At 44.6% G+C, this 21,476-nt stretch overlaps 2 protein-coding genes across 10 annotated transcripts in view; one reads left to right on the plus strand and one right to left on the minus strand.

Moving 5' to 3' along the window:
* The window catches only part of CYFIP2 (cytoplasmic FMR1 interacting protein 2), a 49,715-nt gene that overhangs the window by 11,617 nt on the left and 16,622 nt on the right, over nucleotides 1-21,476 (minus strand). For all 9 annotated transcript variants that reach the window (XM_046900440.1, XM_414567.8, XM_025154984.3 and 6 more), the window contains exons 11-26: nucleotides 19,613-19,730; nucleotides 18,626-18,745; nucleotides 17,957-18,082; nucleotides 17,335-17,501; nucleotides 16,896-17,043; nucleotides 16,407-16,560; nucleotides 15,948-16,104; nucleotides 15,126-15,222; nucleotides 14,576-14,652; nucleotides 13,586-13,694; nucleotides 13,186-13,305; nucleotides 12,307-12,506; nucleotides 11,724-11,811; nucleotides 3,546-3,689; nucleotides 2,196-2,286; nucleotides 1,448-1,578 (exon numbers count right to left, since the gene is read on the minus strand). In XM_046900440.1, coding sequence (XP_046756396.1) covers nucleotides 1,448-1,578; nucleotides 2,196-2,286; nucleotides 3,546-3,689; nucleotides 11,724-11,811; nucleotides 12,307-12,506; nucleotides 13,186-13,305; nucleotides 13,586-13,694; nucleotides 14,576-14,652; nucleotides 15,126-15,222; nucleotides 15,948-16,104; nucleotides 16,407-16,560; nucleotides 16,896-17,043; nucleotides 17,335-17,501; nucleotides 17,957-18,082; nucleotides 18,626-18,745; nucleotides 19,613-19,730 — 2,047 coding nt within the window. The remainder of the gene's footprint in view (nucleotides 1-1,447; nucleotides 1,579-2,195; nucleotides 2,287-3,545; nucleotides 3,690-11,723; nucleotides 11,812-12,306; nucleotides 12,507-13,185; nucleotides 13,306-13,585; nucleotides 13,695-14,575; nucleotides 14,653-15,125; nucleotides 15,223-15,947; nucleotides 16,105-16,406; nucleotides 16,561-16,895; nucleotides 17,044-17,334; nucleotides 17,502-17,956; nucleotides 18,083-18,625; nucleotides 18,746-19,612; nucleotides 19,731-21,476) is intronic.
* FNDC9 (fibronectin type III domain containing 9) lies at nucleotides 8,635-11,702 on the plus strand. Its single transcript, XM_015293899.3, has 2 exons — nucleotides 8,635-8,724; nucleotides 10,231-11,702. The coding sequence occupies exon 2, from the start codon at nucleotides 10,238-10,240 to the stop codon at nucleotides 10,898-10,900; it is 663 nt and encodes a 220-aa protein (XP_015149385.3). The 5' UTR covers nucleotides 8,635-8,724; nucleotides 10,231-10,237; the 3' UTR covers nucleotides 10,901-11,702.

The raw sequence follows: 21,476 nt of genomic DNA on the forward strand, positions 1-21,476 counted from the left end.
AAGCGAGAACCAGTGGCTGCTACATGCAAAACTGCTTTATGTTCTGAATCAATTTCTGTATAGAAGAACTAACAACTTTGGTTAGCACGAAAGGTGGGCAGATGTGGACTTGGATGGGCAGTCTTTCTAAAAAGAACCCCAATGTCTCCTTGTCTCCCTTATTTTCTGCTATTTTAGGATGTTATTATATTGCCAACATACAGCTCCAGAGACAGGAGGAACATTTTTGCAGTCAAATAGGGATTTCTAAAAGAAACCACCATGTGTCCCTTAGGTATCCATTTAGAAGATGGGACATAAAAGGCAAATGCAGTACATCTAGCATAAAATTCAGCACAGAACAGCAGAGAGCAGTGATAAAGCCACAAAAGAAACATAAACTGCCAGGATACTGTCTGGTCATTCTATTAGATAAAGCCAAACTATTAGGTGATATATATCTCCATTTGTTAAATCTTATGCAACTACTGCTCACCAAGTATATTTGATATACCATATTAGGAGCTGAAAGCCTCTCTACTGGGGTTATTTGAAGTCTCTCTACTGGGGTTATTTGCAGAGATTTTCAGTTTTCCCTGTGTTCTGTAGTTGAGTAAACTTGGAATCTTTGAACTTTCTTCTGTTTTTACTCTGAACAAAACTTTATGGGTTTGCTTGGAAATCCCATGTGTGCTCAAGAAGGCTTTCTGAAAAAATTTTTGAAAGATCTGACACAACCCTGCCAAAACTATTATGACATGAAACATGCATCTTTATGCAAAACTGGATTGTTGTTGCAACTCCTCAGTTGGCTCTAATATGTTGCATTCAGCCATAGGTAGCCTTTGCCCCATACCAGCCCACTCAGGTTAGAATTGGCATCACATGAGCTAAGAGGCTGAGAGACTTGTGCATGCACAAGATGCTTGTGCAAGGGCTAATATCACGTCATCACTCTAGCTAAGTTTTTGGTGAAGGTTAAGTCATAGGAAATATAATCTCTTCTGAGATTTCCTTCCTTTCGTATTGCTTTATCCTTACTGTCATTATAACCAACCAGTCTTTCCATTGCACTACCACTCCAAAGAGAGTAAAAGGCTCAAATCTACTCCTCACCGTATAAGTATTAGAAAAACTAACAGTCCCTGCCCCAAAGAGCTTACAATCTACAAATAAGATCCAGTTGATTTTTATTTCTGAGACGGACAAACATGGGATAGCTTTGGGTCCAAGAATTAAATCTGGATCTTCCAGTATTCAGATTCTCCTTGAGCAGTGCCAGATGTCAGTGACTCAGCACCAATGTATATCATCCCCACAGACCCCAACAGCAGAGCCCTAGAGAGACCCTGGGTACACCACAAGCTGGAAAATTTCCCCAACTCTTCTGCTGGAGAACCCATTTCCACTCATACTCTTGAGCTGGCAATTTTAAGTGGGACCTGCTGGTGCAGGGTATGTGCCTTACCAAAGCCTGCTCAATAAGGAGGCAGAAGAGAATGGCATTGCCCACTTCTCTGAGGCTCTGGAACACATCAGTCTTCAGCTCTGCATACTCAATGATGTCCTTGAGTTGGTGGTGGAAAAACTCCAGGATTCCTTAAAAGACAAGGGAGGGCAGTCAGAAAAGTGAGAGCAAAAACATCCTTCAGTGGTGCGGATTAAAAGGCAATCAGGGCCTTTATCATGAACTGCAAGGACTGCTGAGTGGATAGACAGGGATAGGCACTGGGCAGAACCAGCACGCGTTGTGTCATCCTGCTTTCACTGACCCGTGAGAAATAGGGCATAATTCCTGTGAAGTCTTTGGATTTCCTCATTGGAGAAAAAAGAGATTCAAGGCTGCTATGGATGTTTTTGTGCTGGTTCATTAATAACAGTCAGTTTTCACATCCAGCTGAGTTGCAGACTGCAGTCATACGGTAAAAAATCTTTCCATCAAAGAAGTAGAGCTTTTGAAAAAGTAATACTGAAGCCACGGTAACAAAAGCTTAAAAATCCTGAAAACAAAACCTAAACAACCAGCAGACATACCCTTATCAATCATCTGTGTGTTCAAAGTGAAAGTTGTAACAGGAAAGTTGTGTCACAGGGAGCCTAGGCTGCATGCTGCACCAGCACAGCGGGTGCCCATCCTTGTTTAATTGAGTAAATGCTGTGCAGAGATTTGGATGAGCTCTTGCTCAAACCATGACACATCTCACTGTAGCACCCACCTGGAGAGCCATATTCGTGTCTTGGCAAGCGGCATATCTTGGGCATGACTTCTATCAGAGTCTTCACATACTGCAGGATGGTGCCTTGCAGCTGTCAGAGACAAAGAGGGGTTAAACTGGAAGGATGGCTTCTTCTGGCTTTGGTTTTAAACAGAACAGACTGTGGACAGGTCCCTGTCTGACAACAAAGGGTGAAACTTTAGCTGGAGTCTAAGAAGAACTTGCTTCCTTTGGATTTCACCCAAATATAAAGTCCAGCCCAAGTGCATGGACTTTTACAGCTTCCTCCTGAATAATAAATTATGGTTGCATGGATTTTCTACTTCAAAATACGGCTCGTTGTGTTTGCATTATTTGCAGCTGAAATCCAAACAAGGCTCCATTGTAGATCCAGCTGGACCTGTGCTCCTAACCCAAAAAGCATTTGATGGGAGCTGCTAAAGGAGCCATTCCACCGCACAGGAAATGGTGTTCCCACCTGAGGAATGATTCTAGACACTGAGTGTTTAAAAAAATTAAAAATATATACACATAGAGCAAGTTCCTGCAGATTGGATGTTTTGAACTAATATGGAGAAAAGTGTATTTCTTAGTTAAAAATGCTTGCTGTCCTTTGGAGTTATATAAACACATCCTGTAGACATATTACATGGGATTATGTGATAAACATAATTTAGCCAAATGCAAGATCTCTGTCTTCTCACTGAATGCTGTCTGATCTCACACAACAGCTACAGTGCTTTCAACTCAGTGACACAAATTACATCTCCAGTAGCTACAGCAGAGAAGCTGGGTATATGCTTAGGATTCAGGTCTACATTGCTTTGCTAGATAAGTTCAAAATTAAATCACTGCAGCCAAAACAGAATTTAAATATTTATAATGAATTAAAGTCTTCTCTTTGGTAAAACAGCTTTGGGTAGAAAAGTGTGACCTGAAAAATGATAAATTTTTGCACGTTCCCTCCTGCCTTGTTAGTGTTCTGTATTGTTGGTGCCCCTAGGGAGCACTTCCCTGTGGATATCACATCTCTCTTATGAGAGCAGTACAAAGCAGATGGAGCTACTGACTTCAGCGTATCTGATGGAAGGGGACGTATGGCTTGAATTCTTCTGAGCTCACATGTAACAGAAATTTCCTTGCAAACTCCTTTTCATCAGTTTTGTGTCTTCCACCTTAGCAACAGCAAAACTAGACCATGAATACAAGTGTTGCAGTGTGGATAAAGGGGCACAGAGGTGCCTAGATTTCAATAACCCAAACCAAAACCTGAAGGCCAGGCTGACCCTCCAATTCCTGCCTCTCAAAGCATTGAGATTTCTCTGCTGCCAGTGTCAGGCTCAGAATTACCAGGCTCTTGACGATCTTCAACAGCTCTTCCATGACCACGGCAATCCCCTGATAGCCAAGCAGCCTGCAGATTGTCTTGAAATGAGGCGGCCCCACAAAATTGCGGTAGGAGCTATAGATGTGACTGTAGGCAATGTTGAGAGGCTGAGAAAGTAGAAGCACAGTGACAGTTAGACACATTTACAGGACTTGTAATTCTCTTATCGTACCACTGTGTTCCATCACTTGAAATCATTTTGAAGCAAAGCAGGAGAAATAATAATTCCTGTAAGTAGTTTCTTACAATACTTCTTGAGGTACAAAAAGATTGCTCTTCTTCCTGTGCAGTCAAATGTATTCTACTCTGAAAAAGCTGTCATGTCATAAGGTTTATTACCCTGCTCCATAGCCAACACCACTTTCATTTCCAAGATAATTTGCTCTCCTATGTATTCTCAGTCAAGGATTTCAGTTCACTGGCCCTTTGCCTCTTCAAACCCAAGTTCTTCTCCACCAAAACTGAAAGCTTTATACATGAGTAATAGGGTAGAATTTTTCCTATTGGCACTTGCTTCAAATGAGGAACAGTAAGAAAAGTAGGAACTAGAGCATCTGAGCCTAAGACCTGTTGGAAGAGACACAGAAATTACCCCTTCTGCATCCTGAACAGCCCTACAGGTACTTGAGACATTTACACGTGACTGAGCCCAAGGGGAAAAACCTGATCCTTGCCCAGGGAGCATACCTGGGGCTCTGGCCACTAGGAAGTCGTTAGCAGCAGAAAACAGAAGGCAACTTCCAGGAGCATATTTTATCAATATAAAGTTGGGAATGTGGAAATTAATGCAATTTTTTGGCACTAGAACATTTTTTTTATTCATTTGTTGTAAGAAGAAGAGGAGTAGGGGAATTAATTCACTTGTATGATTGGCAAAGGAAACCAAAAATCAAAAAGAAAACTGATTTTAGCTGTGATGCTGCATGCTCAGTTTGGCATCTGTAAGAGAAGTGCTGGCACCATGACTCAGCCCCAGCAGAGAAGGGCTGCAGCCTCCCCCAGGAGATCTGTGACAACCACAGCTCCAGTACACAGCACTGAGTCTTAGAAAGACTCTGGCACGTAGTGTCCCTTACAGCAAAACACAGATGAAATCCCTGGCTCAGAGTTGCTAAAAGATCTCAAACAAGACTAATGAAACAAATTAAGTTACGTCCAAACGTGCAGTGCAAGGCATGCTGCATCCTTCCACAGCAAACACAGACCCGGCTCTGCAGGGATTCCCTTCCATGCCAGAACCAGGGACAGACTCTGGCCAAGGCACCTAAGAGACCACCACACTGGAGAGCTTAAGATGAAAGGCAGCAAGCACTGAAGTGGCAGATGAGGACAAAACGGTGGATCCTGAGCCCCTGCTGCTCCTAGCAGTTGCAATACAGCCAGTTGTGCTCGAAGGCTTCACTCATCCTCTCCTTCTGACTCACTTCCACAAGCTTAACAAGTTAGGTTAATTGCTAAGAACCAGAATAGTGTTTTCTTTTGCTCTCAGATACAGGATTTCTGCTGACTGATGTACTGATAGCTTCCATGGACTTGAGAGTTGCTTTAATCAGTGAATTAATTGTTTTGTTAGAGCCCTACTACCCTGGTCCAGCAATGTATCACCTCCTATGATTGCTAGGTACTCCTCTAAAGAGCTAGCTGGAAAAAAAGTTGGAGAGTCCCCTGCTTCTCCTAAAACTTCATCTTCTGGCCCTGGTAGACAGAGAAACCCTTCACCACTCTTCTGTGCATCAATACTGTTATGTACACAAAGCCATCCTTGTAGTCTCTGTAGTGCGTTCATCCACAATGTGCATGAACTTTCTCCTCCATCAAAACTAAGCAATAGGCCCCTGAATAGTAAGAGCCAGAGCGAAATAATTGTGGAGAGATAGAATTGGTCGCATTTTCCCTGGAACAGGGTGACATTTTGCTGCAGCCTCCTGCCTTGCAGCAAAACACAATGCTGCTGGAGTGCAGCTTCGAAGCCGTCTTTTCCTTCAAGTGGGGGTCCCAGCAATCAGCCTGATTAGGAGAAGATACATTTTAGGCTGTGCATGGGCTGCAGATGAGGAGGGTGATTCATCCCCGCCTGTCTGCAAGATAAGGTAGGCTCATTGAGCTCTCTGCACAGCGCATTAGCAGCAGGCTTGTGTCTAATAATAATACCCTGTGAGCAATTAAAATCTACCTCCATTTAAGGGCGAGATACACAACTTGGTTTAAAGACTGTAGGATGTAAAAAATGACACCAGGGTGTATTTTAAGACAAACCAGCTGAACGCACAAGCGGGCTGTGTGGCACGCTCACTCCCCCACGCTGTGCGGCCGCTGCCTCCCCCCAGGAGCAGGAACAAAGCCCCTCTCCTGCAGGCCCTCAGGAGGCTTTGCTGTTCACAGGAGCAACAGCCACTGAAGACATAGCAGAGGTTTTCCCTGCCTTTGGTTTGGGGCCAGACGGGCAGGTTTTGGGGCCGGGAGGCTGGGTGTGCAGGCAGGTTGGGATCTGTGGCGCTGACACAGCCAAAGATTAGTCCTGACTGTCAGCCAGCCTGACTTCAGTGCCACAGTTGAGATGTTGTCTAAGGACCAAAACATCTCTAAGACTTTTATGCAAAGTAAACAGAATCAAAGAGTCATTTGAGTTGGAGGGGTCCTTTAAATGCTGTGTAGTCCAACTCTGCTGCATTGAACAGGGACATCTACAGCTCAGTCAGGTGTTCAGAGCCCAGACCAGCCTGACCTTGAATATCTCCAACAATGGGGCAACCTGTTCTAGTGCTTCACTAAAATACATATACCCTAGCTGTGATGTACAAATCATACGATGCAGTAGCCACTTTTATATACTGTATGTAAACCATATCTGTGTCTATTCCATGCCTTAGCATAATGCCTTGCTATACTGACTTTAGTTTTATATACACATGTGCACATACATAAATACCTACATACACTGCTATGAGCCACAGCAGGAGAGATGGCACAGCCCCCACAGCCTGTTGCAATGGATCAGCAGCCCCCACTGCCAACACCACCTGCAGCATCCACAGCCCCTTCACACCTCAGTGCTGTTGCTGCAGACGTGGCAGCAGAAAATAGAGTGGTTCCATCCCACTCACACAGCGTGGCTATTTATACAGCTGCCAGCAGCATGCCTCGCCCTCCAGGTTACATCTGCTCACACGCTTGCTAAAAATGGGTGGGAAAAGTCAGCTGTGAGAGGGAAGCTGTGATTTTCAGTGAGTCTGGCGTGACCCTGGGTCCAGCAGTGCCAAGAGAAAACAGAAACACTCTTAAAAGTACATAAATGAAACCTAATCTAAAGCATTTACAGAGCTAAGAAGTGGTTAGCAAGCAGTAAGAAGTGGGTTGCAGTTGATTTACAGTTCCTTTGTAGGAAACTTGGCAACCTGCTGCGTTTTCTAAGTGGCTGAGTGACAGAATTGCTCAGTTTCTACTGACCACTCAAACACATTCATGGTCTGCATCCTGGCAGGCACAGTGGCAGTCAGGGACAGCCATGGCCACTGGCAGATGTTAGTTGGGTAGAAGGGAACAAAGGTGCTGGAGCAGCCCTGGCACTGACACAGTTTTGGTGTTTTCTTGTCCACAAAAATGAGAATTTCTAGCTCATCACCAGTGTAAACTGGTGCTGACTTGACTTTGGTAATGCCAACACCACTGAAAACTTTGGTATGGTTCCTTTAGAGCTCGTGGCATTGGTCACTGCATGGAGAAGAGTTAGCAGGACCCTTTGCTGACCTACCCCAGCTATCCTTGTTTTCTGTGGTTTCCTCTGTTCCTGTTAACACATTATGTGTGAACAACTAAATTTAATTTTGAAACAACTGCAAACACCAATAAGCTCAACAACCCATCTGCAGAAGGAAAGCAGCTCTCCCATGAAGTATTATCACACTGTATGGCGCATGGCACCTTTATGAGCACAGATTTGTATCTTCAGCTCTCTCCCTGCAGGCAAGGATATACTTTCTTCACAGCATGGGAGCAGCTAAGAGCTCTCCATTCCCCTGCTCCTGCAAGGAGGACTGAGCAATGTAAAAGGCTGGAGGCCTCCTGGGAGCACTTTCATTTCCATCCCTACCTGTAATTATTTTCATCTTTGCTTCCCATTTTCAGCTCCCTGGCAGCTGCAGCACACTCAGAAATACGGCGGGACTTATAAGATAAACACACACAGAACTGCAAAGTGTCAATCAAAAGCAACAGTCACACGTACTGCCTGGGCTTGTAACAGCCTCTCCTAATCTGGTTTGCATCATCTCCTCATTAATGACATTTTGAAGATCTATGGAACACTGCAGGCACCTTCCCAGCAAGAATGTGGAACTAATAACTCCATAGCCAGAACTGAAATTTATTTGGGGAAAGTTCCTCTCTTGAACACATTTTGGCTTCAGGGAGCAGCAAGTCACTTCTTCAGAGCCTCTCCTTACCAGTCTTGCTGCTGCATCTGTCCCCTCCTGTCACCTCCTGGCTATGGGCTTGGGCTGCTCTCTCAATGGCTTTGCCTCTCCTTCCTGCCCTGGGTATTCAGAGAAAACCCAGTTCCTGTTCCTATCACACAGCTTGGAGATAAATTAAAAAGCAAATGGACATTGCCTCAGTATCAGGGATGAAAATCTACTGCTCACTGCCTTTAAACAGCAGTTAAAACGTGCAAGAAATCATAGTAACAAAGACAAAGCCCCTGAGTGCCAAGCAATCACTAGACCAGGATGCTGGGTTTCACATCATGTACCAATATGGCTCTAACTCCAGACTCTGCTGGAGGCAGTGGCTCTGGAGCAGGTTAGCAGTGTTGCTGCAGGGCTGCAGATAGAGATGAAAAACAAACAAACAAACAAAAACAAACTAGAAAACAAAACAGAACCGGCTTGTTCGTTCTGCCTCGGAGACACACTTCTCCCAGACAAAAAGCTTTTAGGGACAACATTCCCAAATCATTTGAAGATGCCTGCCCGTCCTTTCCTACTGGTTGCTATGGTGAGAGATGACGGAGCCCAAGATGGGTATAATACGAGGCAGCGCGCGGAGAAGGGATTTAGCAGAGCAGGAGGGACGCAGCGGTGAGAAGAGGGGAAGGTGCCGTGCTGCTCTCCTGCACTGAGGGGCTGCTGCAGAGCTGCTGGGGAGGTAAGCCTCTTCCTGGGGCTCCGGGAGGGCTTAGTGATGGGTGCTCTGTAGGAATGGTTACAGAGATTGTTAAGATGAGCTGCTTCTTGAGAGCATTAGGGGAAGTTAGTTCTTTTAAGGGAGAGGGAAGGAAAGGAAGAAAAAAAAAAGAAATGAGATTGACTGCATGCAGCTTCTACTTGGAGTGCTCAGGTGGCTGGGGGAAGAGAACCCTGCAACAAGGCTCAGAGGGCACTCTGGTGCCCTAAGAGAGTGATGTACCACTTTGTGGCTGTTGTTAAACAGTGATGTATTACTGAGTAAAGTCTTTTATTAGGGGGAGAGATTTGTTATTCATACATTTGCAATTCCTTAAAGGCTCGAATATTATATTTCAGCAGTTTTCAGATCTCACAGTTAGTATTATGATATTACGGTGTGAGATGCTGTAGTAACAGAAATACTCTACTGTTTATTAAGCAATACATTAGATATGGAAAATGCAGGAACAGCTTAAACAACTATTGAATCATTATGCAGCTTCTCCATATGACATTTAGGTATAAAAATTAATCTGTAGGAAACTCTACAAGGCAAGTCTAATTATCAGTTTATGTTAATCAAACTTGCAGTATCCTTTCCATTCAATGGAAATGTGAAGCAAAAGAGCTAAAAAAGCTTCCTATGTAGACAACCAGTCACAAAGAGGAGATTTTTCAAAATCTAACTAGACCATAAAGTACACCCTATGTCCTACATTTGGTTGTTTTTTTTTCTTCTTTCAAGAAGCAGGCTGACAACAGTCTGGGCACCAAGGCAGGTTTCATCTTTGGTAATTTTAACCACCTAAGATTGAGCATCTTATCTAAGCTCATCAGGCATAGCCCTTCTGCAGCCAGTGGAAAGAGCTCCCTCCTAGGCTGTGGGCCACTCAATTCCCACAGTCACTTTCTTTCTTTTTGCCTCTGCAAAGGGGAATATGACATTTTCTACATTCAAGGAAGTGAAGCTGTGGTGACTGAGGGAAAAGATGGTGACAACCGTGTGGAAATCATGGAAGCAGCAGTATTAGAAATGAAACTACTGAGCGCAGCCTCAACAAATTGAGTTTCATTTCCACAAGCTCCCCTAAGCGTAGGAGCCTATGGTGAAATGGGCAGGTTTTGAAGCAGCCAGCTGAGTTACTCAGCTTCTGAAAAGTTTGCTGAAGAGCCTAAAGACAATTGTGATGAAGTTTTCTGTCTGCTAGAGAGCACCTGGAGTGCTTAACAGTTCTAAGAATGTGGTATTTTTTTAGTGTCAACCACTGGCAAAACACTTAAAAAAGATTGCAGGGACAGTCATGACTTATCCAAAATGCTATGTGTTTCAGTAATTACTTTTACAAAAGGCAAAGAGTTCACCTGAAGCCTATGCAGACCCAGTCTAAGGGCCAGCAATACCAGTAAAAAGCCTTCACTGATGTCAGTGACCTTCAGGACTGTGCATGCATTGGGGAACTCAGCCTCTTGCTGGTTCTGGTTTCAGGGACACGATGAACATCGAAGTGCACAACATCACCTACACCACTGCCACAGTCTCCTGGACCACCACCAACCCCTGTCCGGAGAACTACTACCATGTCATGTATCGCCCCAACTGGAACAGCGTCTTTGCCGGCTATTTGCGCCAAAACTTCCACCGTGAGGAGCGAGTTCCCCACTCCCTCAGCTCTATCATCCTCCATCACCTCACGCCCTCCACCATCTACGTCCTCTGCATCACGTGCAAGAACTCCTACCCCTCCAGCAACCATTGCACCACGTTTCACACGCTGGACCAAAGCCCCCTGCTTTTCAGCAGCTCTAAGCATGAGACCACCACCTCCATGTGGATGGTGAGCAGCCTGTTGCTGCTCTGCTTTATAGCTCTCCTGGTCTATGGCTGCCTGCAGTTCTGGGCTGCACATTGCTGTGGGACTTCCAGGCCAAAGCAACCCAATGCCAGCCCCGAAGAAGTGGGTGAAGGCAGCAGCTCACTGGATGGTCCTTTGAGTGATGGACTGAAAGAAGAGCTTCTGGAAGTGCCCATGACCACTGTGCTCATGAGGAGCTCCAGTTTCATGAGGGAGAGTCCATATAGTTCCCCACGATGCTTCTTCCCCTACAAGAACAGCGATGATAAGACAGCCATCTTGCCGCAGCACAACCTCCAGTGAGAGCAAAATAAAGAGGCCCTGCTTAGCAGTCTAGTTCATGCTGCTCTTTCCCAGCTCTTCCCAGTTTGTGTATGCACAGGGGCTGTTTGTCCCACGGTAGAACATGAGGTAGGAACATTAGCTGCAGGGAGAAAAGCTTTTTCAAGTGACAAAATATTCTCATTTACTGAGGGGTTTTTAAAAGGAAACAAAATAAGCTTTCTGGGAATGACCATGCTAGGCTGACTGTAGTGTCACTATCTAATCTGCATCAGTGCTGTAGATTCACATCAGTCATCAACCAGTGTGCACAACAAATAAACTCCACTCCAGTAGTTTCATGCCTGAGTGATCCTCCATTAGCATCACACCCCAAGCCCTCATAACACTTGTATAAACAGTCATCATGGCCTGACAAAAGAGCTTTTTGTCAGTGTTAAGTAGTTTACATTTGCACTCCAATATTTTAGCAACTCCTATTTTGAACTACAAATGGGATTCCTGCAGTAGCACCTTCCTCAGGGAGCAGCACCGTACTGGAACTCCAGCTAGCTCTCCTCTTTCTGTGTTTAGATGGATGTGACTTGGTCTCAGCACCACCAGCAAGCAAAGGGTGGTGTCAACACCCCCTCACACAGGCATGTTATGGAGAAGAATATGGGAAAGCAATAGCAGAAAGCACATTGAAGCTGCTTCTTGCGTGGCTTTTTTGTTTCACATGGCAATGTGATGCTGTACATTTGCACTCGCCACACTGTTACTGAACTAGATATTGCATTTGTTTCTTCCTAAATAAAGGATTCCAGCATCCACCCCTGCTAGCTACCATGGCTCATTTACTGACCTTGGACCCGTAGAGGTAATATGGTTGAACATTGGCTGGTTTGTCCCGCTGGGGTTCCTGCGTGAAGGGGATTGCTGTCCTCACAAACCTGCAGCAGGCACAGGAGATAGGGAGGTAAGGGGTCAGTGCCTGGTCAACTGTGGGCAGTGCAGATTCCACGTGGTCCCAGAGGAACTGTGGTTGCAGACTAATTAGCAAGTCATCCTCCGAGCTACATGTGCAAAATCCTGCCCCAACCTATTGGTGATATAAAACACATCAGTTTAACATATTACAAAGGTTTTGGGTTTTTTGGAGGCAGGCAAGAAACCCACATCTGAGCAGTGACCACAGCTCTGCTGACAAGTCACAACACTCTAGGCTGAACTACCTCAGTTGTTCGTAATCTCTGTCCAACTTTGAACGTGTTACTAGAGCTTCCAAGACCAAGGGGAGCTGGTGGACCTTAACTTCATTTTAACTCTCAGTGCTGCACATCATAGGGAATAAAAACCTCCCTGCAATGCATGTGAATTTTATGTGGCAGGTTTGAAATTCTGGAAAGAAAATTAAGGTCTCCAGGTGTTCTGGTTTTCCTCCTCACCTGTTGGTGGATCCATTGTAGCAGTAGTTGGGTAGAAAGTCAAAGTTGAGCTCCCAAAAGACATGGAGGGTGATGCGCCCATAGGGTGCGGAGACGTTGTGGTTGGCTTCCCGGAACATGGCATCAAAGCTATCCAAAGTCATGTGCTTGCACAGCAACCTGTGAGTCAGGCGATTTATTTCCAAGAGCCACTCCAGCTCCTGCAGCACACAAAGCAGCAGCAGATGACATGTGTTACCAAGATGACAATAGAAACTGTTGGTTCAATTGCCAAGGGATGATATTATATCCACACCCACACAGAGAACTTTCCAGGTGAGGATGTAACAAACGTTAAAGACAATGATTTCACTCAGTGACTGAGGCCAACTGCACTTCTACTCAAGGGGGTCCCGGTCCACTATCTCCTAAACCTGCAGGCAGCAAAATTAATTTGTTCCCCACTGAGTGCTGGCTGGCTTTCACATCGGAATCCTTCAGAGGTAGAAACTGGTAATTTTACACTACTTGACTCTGATACTCCTGTAAAGTATCAACGGCAGAAAATTCTGTACAGTCACAAATGATCTCAGCTACCTGTATTCAATAGAGGGAATTACAGTCAAGATTTCCCATTCCCAGATCACTGGACTCTGTTCTATGAGCTCTGCAAAATCTTAGTACTGACTGTTGCCTTATGATTTACACAGATAGATCATAGTCCAATAATAATGCAATTAAGGCTTCATAAATAGAAACAATAGAGATTCAATCTCATAAAGGAAAACACATGGTTGGCTGAACCCTACTGTAGGTGGGACAACTAGCAGAAGATAGCTGACCCTGTATTTGTAGCAGTGTATTATTCTCTCAATTCATACTCTCAGTAATAACTCTTACCACTATGGATGTCAGGTCCTCACTCTCAAAGCGGCTAATGGCCTGGTCTAATGACTTGTACATCGCTGCCGAGATACGCTGGGTTATGAGCCTGTTCAGGTCAATTGACCTGCCCAGCAACTAGGAAAAGAAGAAAGGATAGGTGTATGTTACGTTCAGGTGGGGAAAAGTTGGTTGTAAACCCTCTATTGGGTTTACCACTACTTGGGAATAAGGTTGGAAAGATGGAGTATAACTCATTAATCCCCCTCAACCCAATGTCCTGAGTGCAGTGAGACAGAAACAGGTTCAACTCTCCTCATTCCAGTACTGGTCTCAATTGAGCCCAGCGCTAGGATGCCAGCTGCCAACTAAAGGATAATAGAGTAAGAGCTATGAATACTACTTGCTTGCAGTGTACCTGGACATGCCTTTGCTTGAGCAGTGTCTCATAGCGGTTGGATGGTGGGTATGGAATGATCACCCCATAATTCTTACATTCAGCCCGGAAACGTTTGTCCAGCAAAACGCTGAAAAAGGCAACTAACATCAGGAAAAAGGAAACACACACAACCATCTTCTCTCTGCATCTCTTCCAGAGCTATATTTATCCTTCTTTTCATCTTGATCTGAATGCCAACAAATGTCCGCATGCTTTGCTTTCACTTCTAAGTCACAAAGCAGCAGTTGCCACCTGGTGACTTCCATGCTGCTGCCATTCTTGGCTTTTATGGCTAAAACATCCAAAAATATAAAAGACTGTGCTGAAAGATATCACTTGTACCAAGTAGTGGGGTGGTCTCCTTTTCAAAGACCAATTGTGATCTAGAAACAAACTTCCTTGCAGTGTTAGACTGAAGACTTGTACACATTTGGAGACATGAGAGGAGATAAGAGTTCATCTGTGCTCTTTAAATTGCTAAAAGGAAATGTCACAAAGGGCTTATCTCCTCACCAGTGAGCAAGTAACTCTGCAGAAGTCCTACAGTCTGAGGTATGACCTACGACTGCGTATCAATTTGGCCATTTTCTTGATGCTCTACTAAGAAGAGGACAAGCGAATATCCCTGCTTCCTAGAGCAGGGAGGCTTCCAATACTCATCTGCCTGGTACACAATCAAAAGTCAAGCAAGGACATGTGCTCAATAGGATTGATCTGCTCTGCTGCTGCTTCAGCAAATGGTACTCAGACAGCTACATAGGATATCAATTATTTGTATTTTACTGTTCACCATGTCCTCTTGCCACCATTAATTTATTTTCCCTATCTACACTGGCCTGACATGGATACTAAGCTCGGTGGGACAAGGATAATCTCTTGTTTTGTCTACATGTAGTGGCTACTCCCCAAGGGGTACCTTTTGGTTAACAGCAATATCATCACTCATCAACAGCAATCAGGCTCTCCTACCTGCCAGCCATTGCTTTATAATAGGCAAAGATCTGATCTGCCAGCTTGTACACAAACTGATCAAAGCATAAATTCACCTGGGAGAGAAAAAATAAATAAAAGAAATCACAAAGGTGTCAACAGTGCAAAGTAGCTCCTTCCTATTCTTGCAAGATTGGTATAACTCAATACAGAGCTTATAGTTTCTGCATGTTTTTACAGATCCTAATCCCTCCAACCCCAGTCACCCCTTGCTCTCAGAGATCTCCAGGTTGTCATTTTCCTCTGATGTTTCATAGCCCTCTGCCCATGAGACAGACTCTTCCAGGCTCACAGTGTCTGACAGCATTTGGCTTCCACTGTTCCCACAGCACTGCTAAGTTGAAGCCCTTGATCAGCAGAGTGTGTAAGCTCTCTGAATACTTTGATCTTCTGAAGATTTCTCAGTCTGATGGAGTATATTTTTCAGGGGACGCCTACTACTGATTCACTGAACTGCTGGGCTGGGCTGTCAAACAGGACAGTGTGACTCCCGTGAGATCTTTCCATGCAGTAAAGAGGAAGAACTTACTTCAGCTTCAATTTCATCGTACAGGAACTGCTTTTTGAACTTGGTCAAGGCATAGTACGCACTGTCATTATAGAGGTCCAAGGGGTACAGTACATATCTGAGGACAAGAAGACATCATATCTTCAATTAACCTTGGAGCATATCAGCATAAAGAGCAGCCATTCAGTGCAAGAACTGGCTTTTTTTCTTTCACTCCTTTCACCTCCACTCATTCCAGACTCTCAAGTTCCCCCATCTCACTCCCTGTCTGATTTGCTGGAAGCAGCAAGAACAGATCTGGGTGTGTGCTGTCTCTTATTCAATCAATGCCATCTCCTTCTCTGCCCTTATAAAAGGTTTTCTCTTGCCCTCACTCCAGAGTGCTTTGCCAATAGTTATAAAGTGGAAAACAAAGCTTCCTTAATGAGGAAGATATTATAAATATAATTATACTTGCATTACAGCAATTTCTCCCATCATTTATCAGATGTACAAAAGAAGTGCTTAAAGTGCTTTATCCAGGGTTCATGTCCCCTTGGTTGTACATGCTGTCTGATTGCTGTGTGCAGACCGCTACCACCAAGTTGACTGGATATCCTAATGCAGCAATTCCCAACTGCTGGTTTATGATGGATGAGCAAGGTCCAGTGTCAAGAAGCAGCCAGTGTGCATCTGCTAATGAGTTATTCATACATTACACACTCACGCAGCAGCAAGTCAAAAAACATATTTTTTTTTTTTCACCCTTGTCAAAGAGACAGCTCATCTCCAGCCTACCCTTCACCAAATCAAAATCTCAAGCCCCACTGAAGGCACAGCCCACCACAGCCCACCATCTCTTACTCCATCATGGAGGGTTCTTTGGTTTCCAGAATATGGTCCGTGAGGATCCAGGGCATGGACATTTCAATGGGGAACTGGATGCGGCGGCCCATTGTCAGCTCCAGGAAGAACTCCCGGAACCAGAGCTGGGACAGGTCACAACACTGCTGCAGCGCTTCTGCAACACAGAGAGATCCCCCAGTGGAAGGACTCAGAAGTCATCCCAGGATGGAAAGAAAGCTCCACTCCTAGAAACTAAACTACCACTAATGGCTCTTTTGCTATTGCTGACTCATTCCTGCTCTCATAATGATTACTACCTAGAAGCATGCCTGCATCAGGCAGAAGTAGAACATTTGGGAAAAAATCACGAAAAATCTTCGGTGCAAGTCAGTAAGGAGCAAAACTATTTCTGAACCTTTGCCTGTCCAAGCATGTGAGAGTTGGATTCAAGCCTCCCCCTGCCATAGTCTCACTCACCACTGATGTTCAGAAGGTGGGTGAAGAAGAAGGACTGCTTGTGGAACTCCTCAATGGCCAAGACTATTGGCCCATCCAAGCTGCTCCTCAGAGTCTTCTTGGAGCCACTCTTGTCTGCTATGAGAGACTCCAGCATAGTCCGCACCATGTAGAGCTTAGGAAGGAAGTTAACAGTCACTACTCTCCTGTGAGATACCACTGCATGCAAACATGATGCTCTGCAGCAAGAAGTAACACTTCTGGTGGGCTTCTACTCTACTTTCTGCACCCTCTGGGCCACCACCATTGTGAGCTAGAAATAATCACACCCATAACAAGTGAGACTTGGGGAACTATGCAACAAGCTAGGCATCAAAGCAATGTTTAAGACGTAACATGAGAGTAAAGACATTATTGGAGAGCCCACGGAAAGAGCTGCTAATCCACAGAATGGAAAACTCCTACATGGCTGTAAGGCCATTAATTCCATAGAAACAGAGATTTACATACCTGTGTACTTGATGGTCCTACTGCTCGTCGTGGGACTTTAATATCAAATCCACCCTTGGGGTCCTTTTCACCCCTCAGGCAAGGATCATTTGGCGGCTCTCGACCTCCCTCCCAGTCACAGATTGTCTTTCGAATTGCTTGAAGAACACTGGAATGGGTAGGGAGAGGGTAATTAGTGCTTAACTTGATTTTACCTCAAGGCAAAAACACTCACAGCTATGAAGATTAGCAGGGGAAGCATATGGAGTGGGGATATACACTGTTGTTTGTGGGGGAGTGATGTCCAAAAGTCACTTTGAAAAGAGTTGCTGGCCAAAGTATGTTGACTGGCTGTATAATATTAAGCTGTGTACAGGCCTACACACCTATATAGTACACCTGTACTACATACTGCACAAATAAATGCACTGGCTTTGTATTCCATTCAAGAAAGACCAACCTGATCAGGACGTTCTTCTTCTTCCTTACTGCCTGCCTGAGCGGCTCTCGCAGTGTCACCTGGGCAAAGTCCTGCAGAGCTGCATAGATAGTGTTGCGGATGGCTTGGTTAAAGACGCTCTCCATCCGGCCCATCAACACTTGGAGACCTTTGATCATGGCAATTACCTGAAACAAGTATTAAAAACAGATGTCCTTCCTATTTTTCCTTTGCATGCAGAGGTCCATAAATCCAACATTAAGATAATTTGATAATAAATTCTGTTCAAGGAACTTAGGTTACAGCAAATAGGTAGCTGATTTCTTTTTTTCAGTGTTATCTGCTTTAAGGATCACAACAAGCTGGGGAGAACATTTCCACCACCAGTTTCTTGCAAATGGCCCCTGTTCCTTGGCAGGATGTTTTCACTCTTGATTTCTTGGTATCTTTAATAACACCCAACCTGGGAAACTGCACATGTTCCAAATGTCCTTTGTGCCTGATAGGAAAACAGCCCTTGCTGGCTCTTAGTCACTCTCAGCATTTTTTATGCAAAATCAAAACTTTAAAATGTAGAAAACTTGATCTCCAGGCCACTCTCTCTGCTATGGCACTAAGAAGCAAGGCAGTAGATGGCACCTACCTCCACAAAGGCAAACTTCTCTTCACTGGTGTAGTTGTACCGGGTGGCTCGTTCATACTCTTCTGCTGTTCCTGGACAGTCCTTGTTGCAAAACTTATCTGTGGGATGAACCAGCTTCCAAGAGTACTGGAAGATGGAAACAGATACTGTCAACATCGCAATGAGTGAGAAGCAAGACTGGAGACTAAAGAGAGCTCTATGCCAGGGAAACACCCCCTGGACATCAGTACACTTGCTTGACACAACTTTGGGTGCAGAATGTGTACTTTTTCCTGGCTTTAACATCACTGTATTAAATATTGGTTTTGTTTATTTGATGGTTTGCCAGTTATATTGGGCTTTTGACATCTATGGACTCTCTACCATCATTTGAACTAGTTTTACTTGCTCAGGACCCAGACTTGTCAGGCACCCTTCAATATTCAATGCGGACACCCCAGAACCTGTGAAGGGCAGTGCAGCTCTTGGGAGAGATGAGCAAATTCTCTTTCTCTATTTGGTACAGAGGAAGTTCAGGGTGATCAGCTGCCTGATTTTAGTATGTTTGTTAAAGGCTTAAAGTAAGGTGGCATGCAAACAGCCTCACCATTCACAATCTGTACCACACAGCCTGCTAACAAGTTGACACTCACTTAGGAAGAGGAGGACATTACACACTGATACACTCACCACTTCCATGACATGGGCACTCCACTTGGACAGCAGTTGCAGTCCCCGTAAAGCGAGATCAAAGAGCTCCCGGTACTCTTCATCAGACTTCTGGCTGTCCAGCCCTGAGCCAGTGACCACCTGGAGGAGATCACATCGTGTCAGGGATGACCAGAGTCAGCAACTTGCTGCAGCTTCAGCTGAGCCAAACATCAGCAGCAGATCTCCCTCTCAAATCCCAGCTGAAATGAATTCCCCATGACCTTATGATCAAGATAAAACTGGTCTGTGCATAAATTCTCCCTTGAGAAAAGGAGTGTAACTTGGCAGGACTCTTACTACCCAGGCGGTCAGTTTATTTCCTACAGAAGAACAAGTTTGACCCGTAACCTCAAAGCAAGTAACTGACCTTTTCATTCCACTTTCCCATTTCTCCGTGGTAGTCTAATACCACTGAACTCCTCTAGAAGCCTTTACTGACTTAAAGTTCATATAAGCATATACAAATGCCAAAACAAAAGGCAACAATTGCTAACAATTCATTGAACTAACAGTGATCAATGAAGATCACACAGTTGTAAAAAACAGTCAGAATTGCATCAGAAAAGGCTCTGACATTCAGTAATGAACAGAGATGCTCTCATGAATTTCCCTCAGAGCTCTGATGGCTCTGTGCAACAAAGAAGACCCATCTGCAAGACATGGGTGTTCTGCCACCCACAGCTGACAATAAACAATTAGTTGCAAAAATCTTTCTGCTTATTTCAACTGAGCTCTGGCCAAAAAGTAGTAGCTTTTGGAGTAGGTCTCCCAGTACACAATTTTGCACCCATGGGGACATTTCATAACTCATTTTTCTTATTGCTGGATCAAGCAGTGGTTTGTTCTACTTGTATCCTTTTACCCATCTCACTGTATGTCTTGGCAGACCATACTAATGCTACATTTGTCCTCTCCCAGCCTTGTCTGTCTAATGAACTCAATCAAAGCGACTGCTCCTGAGCTTACCTCACTGTTGCTGTAGCGAGCGAGCTCAGAGATGAAGCGAATGTGGTCATCTCGGATCTGGACCATCTGCTCACAGATGTTGTACTGCGGACTTATGCTGCTCTGAGTGCACGTCCACCTGAGCAAAAAAGCAATGGCTTCAAGAACAGGACACGGGGCTCAGCTCAGACACCACAGGGACAAAGCCTTGCACTCAGCTGCTCTCTTTGCCTCAGTGTGCCCAAGACATGCCACCTTCAGGGCAAATGTCAGCTTGTGTCCTCCCTCTCACCCCTAGGGCATGTGATGTCTTCCAGAGGTGGTCTCAGGGGTATGACAGGGATGCTTGCTCCACATTTCTGCCAGAACATCTCTGCTGCATCCACCCTGAAGGCTGCTCTCCATTATGGGTTACCTAACCCCCATACGCAGTGGATACTACTTCCCTGGCTGCTGTCAGGCAAGCTCTCAGGAAAGGACAAACTACAGAGCTGCATCATCATTTGCATCCTTTCTGCTAAATATAAGGATAATCATTCCTTTAGAGGACATCTTTCAGAGTCTGAGGCTGGGTCATGCCTCTGCTGCAAGGAAATACCCTGCAAGGGGCCGGCAGCAAAATATCCCTTCTGCTCTATTTGGTTCTGGCTCATATTGCCAACCCACTGATAAACCCTGAGTGTAAACAATGAGCAGGATATGATCAAATGAACTAGATTTTCATTTGCATTGAGCCACATGTACTGTGTAACAGTGCAGTGTGCTCTTAAAAGGAAGACAGCTCTCCCCTTCCAGTGGCACAGTCATATGAAGAAGTGGTCACAATAAGCATGAACCAAGTCTAATTTAACATCTAATTTTTCCCAGATCTTTATTGGCCACAGACATAGAAACAGAATGGCTCCACTAAACTGATTTGTGCAAACAAACATCTGTTCCCATCATCACAATGGTTTTAAGTGCTTTTTTTTCCCAATAAATAACCAGCCATCTTAAGATAAATAGTCTTCTTCTCCAGTATAGACTGGCCATACAAAAGGGAAGTGAGAAACCTGCTTCTGACATGGACATACACACAAAAATGTATTCCCACAGTTAACTGTGAGGCACCCGTTGCCAATCTTTGTGGTGCTGGAAGGTGCTGGAAGCGCTGGACCATGTCACCCCTCATAAATCCAGCCTCCCACAGTCCCATCGCTCCACTCTTACCCGTTTCAATGTCCTGTGCTCCCCACCGGACAATTGGCAGGCTAGCAGGAATTGCCAGGGCTGCCCCAGCCCTTCCTGCTACATACAATTTAGTCCACAGTGCAGAAACAAAACGCCATGCAGGAAAAACACCAATTAAATCCATTTTCATGGAGACACGGAGGGAAAGAAAGTGACAAAAACAATATTAGTAAGAAATGGGGAATATATGGAACCAACTTGGCAGTTAATGCTGGAAGCCCCATGCAAATTGCTGAGAAAGCAAGTGAGTGAAGAAACATTGGTTAGTAAGGTGCAGCACAGAGACCTGGTGGACAGATTTTGAGACAAACACCAAATTGTACACAGGTAAACAGCCCACGAGCTACTTTGGTTTTGAGATGAGAAAATGAAATGCAGCTGACATGTTCTGTTGAAATGTGCTTTCTGAACGGTTTGGGATTAAAAGGTGCATATTTTTAGATAATCTTCTCAAATTTAGGTTTTTGAAAATATTTTTAAATTCATATTTTATAGGATTTCCTTTTTTTTTTTTTTTTCTTAATTTTTTTTTTTCAATTGCCATTTTGCTTGGGAAATTCTTCCATGTCACTCTCATTTTGCTCATGCGAAGTTGATTGGCACTTTTCAACCAGCCTTCAGGAGGGCAGGGGAAGGTGCTCCTGGGGCAGCTAGG

The sequence above is a fragment of the Gallus gallus genome, chromosome 13, assembly GCF_016699485.2.
Source record: "Gallus gallus isolate bGalGal1 chromosome 13, bGalGal1.mat.broiler.GRCg7b, whole genome shotgun sequence".
In the NCBI taxonomy this organism is placed as follows: Eukaryota; Metazoa; Chordata; class Aves; order Galliformes; family Phasianidae; genus Gallus; species Gallus gallus.

Coding starts and splice junctions, on each gene's coding strand:
- FNDC9 (XM_015293899.3), top strand. CDS start 10,238: ATGAACATCGAAGTGCACAACATCACCTACACCACTGCCACAGTCTCC.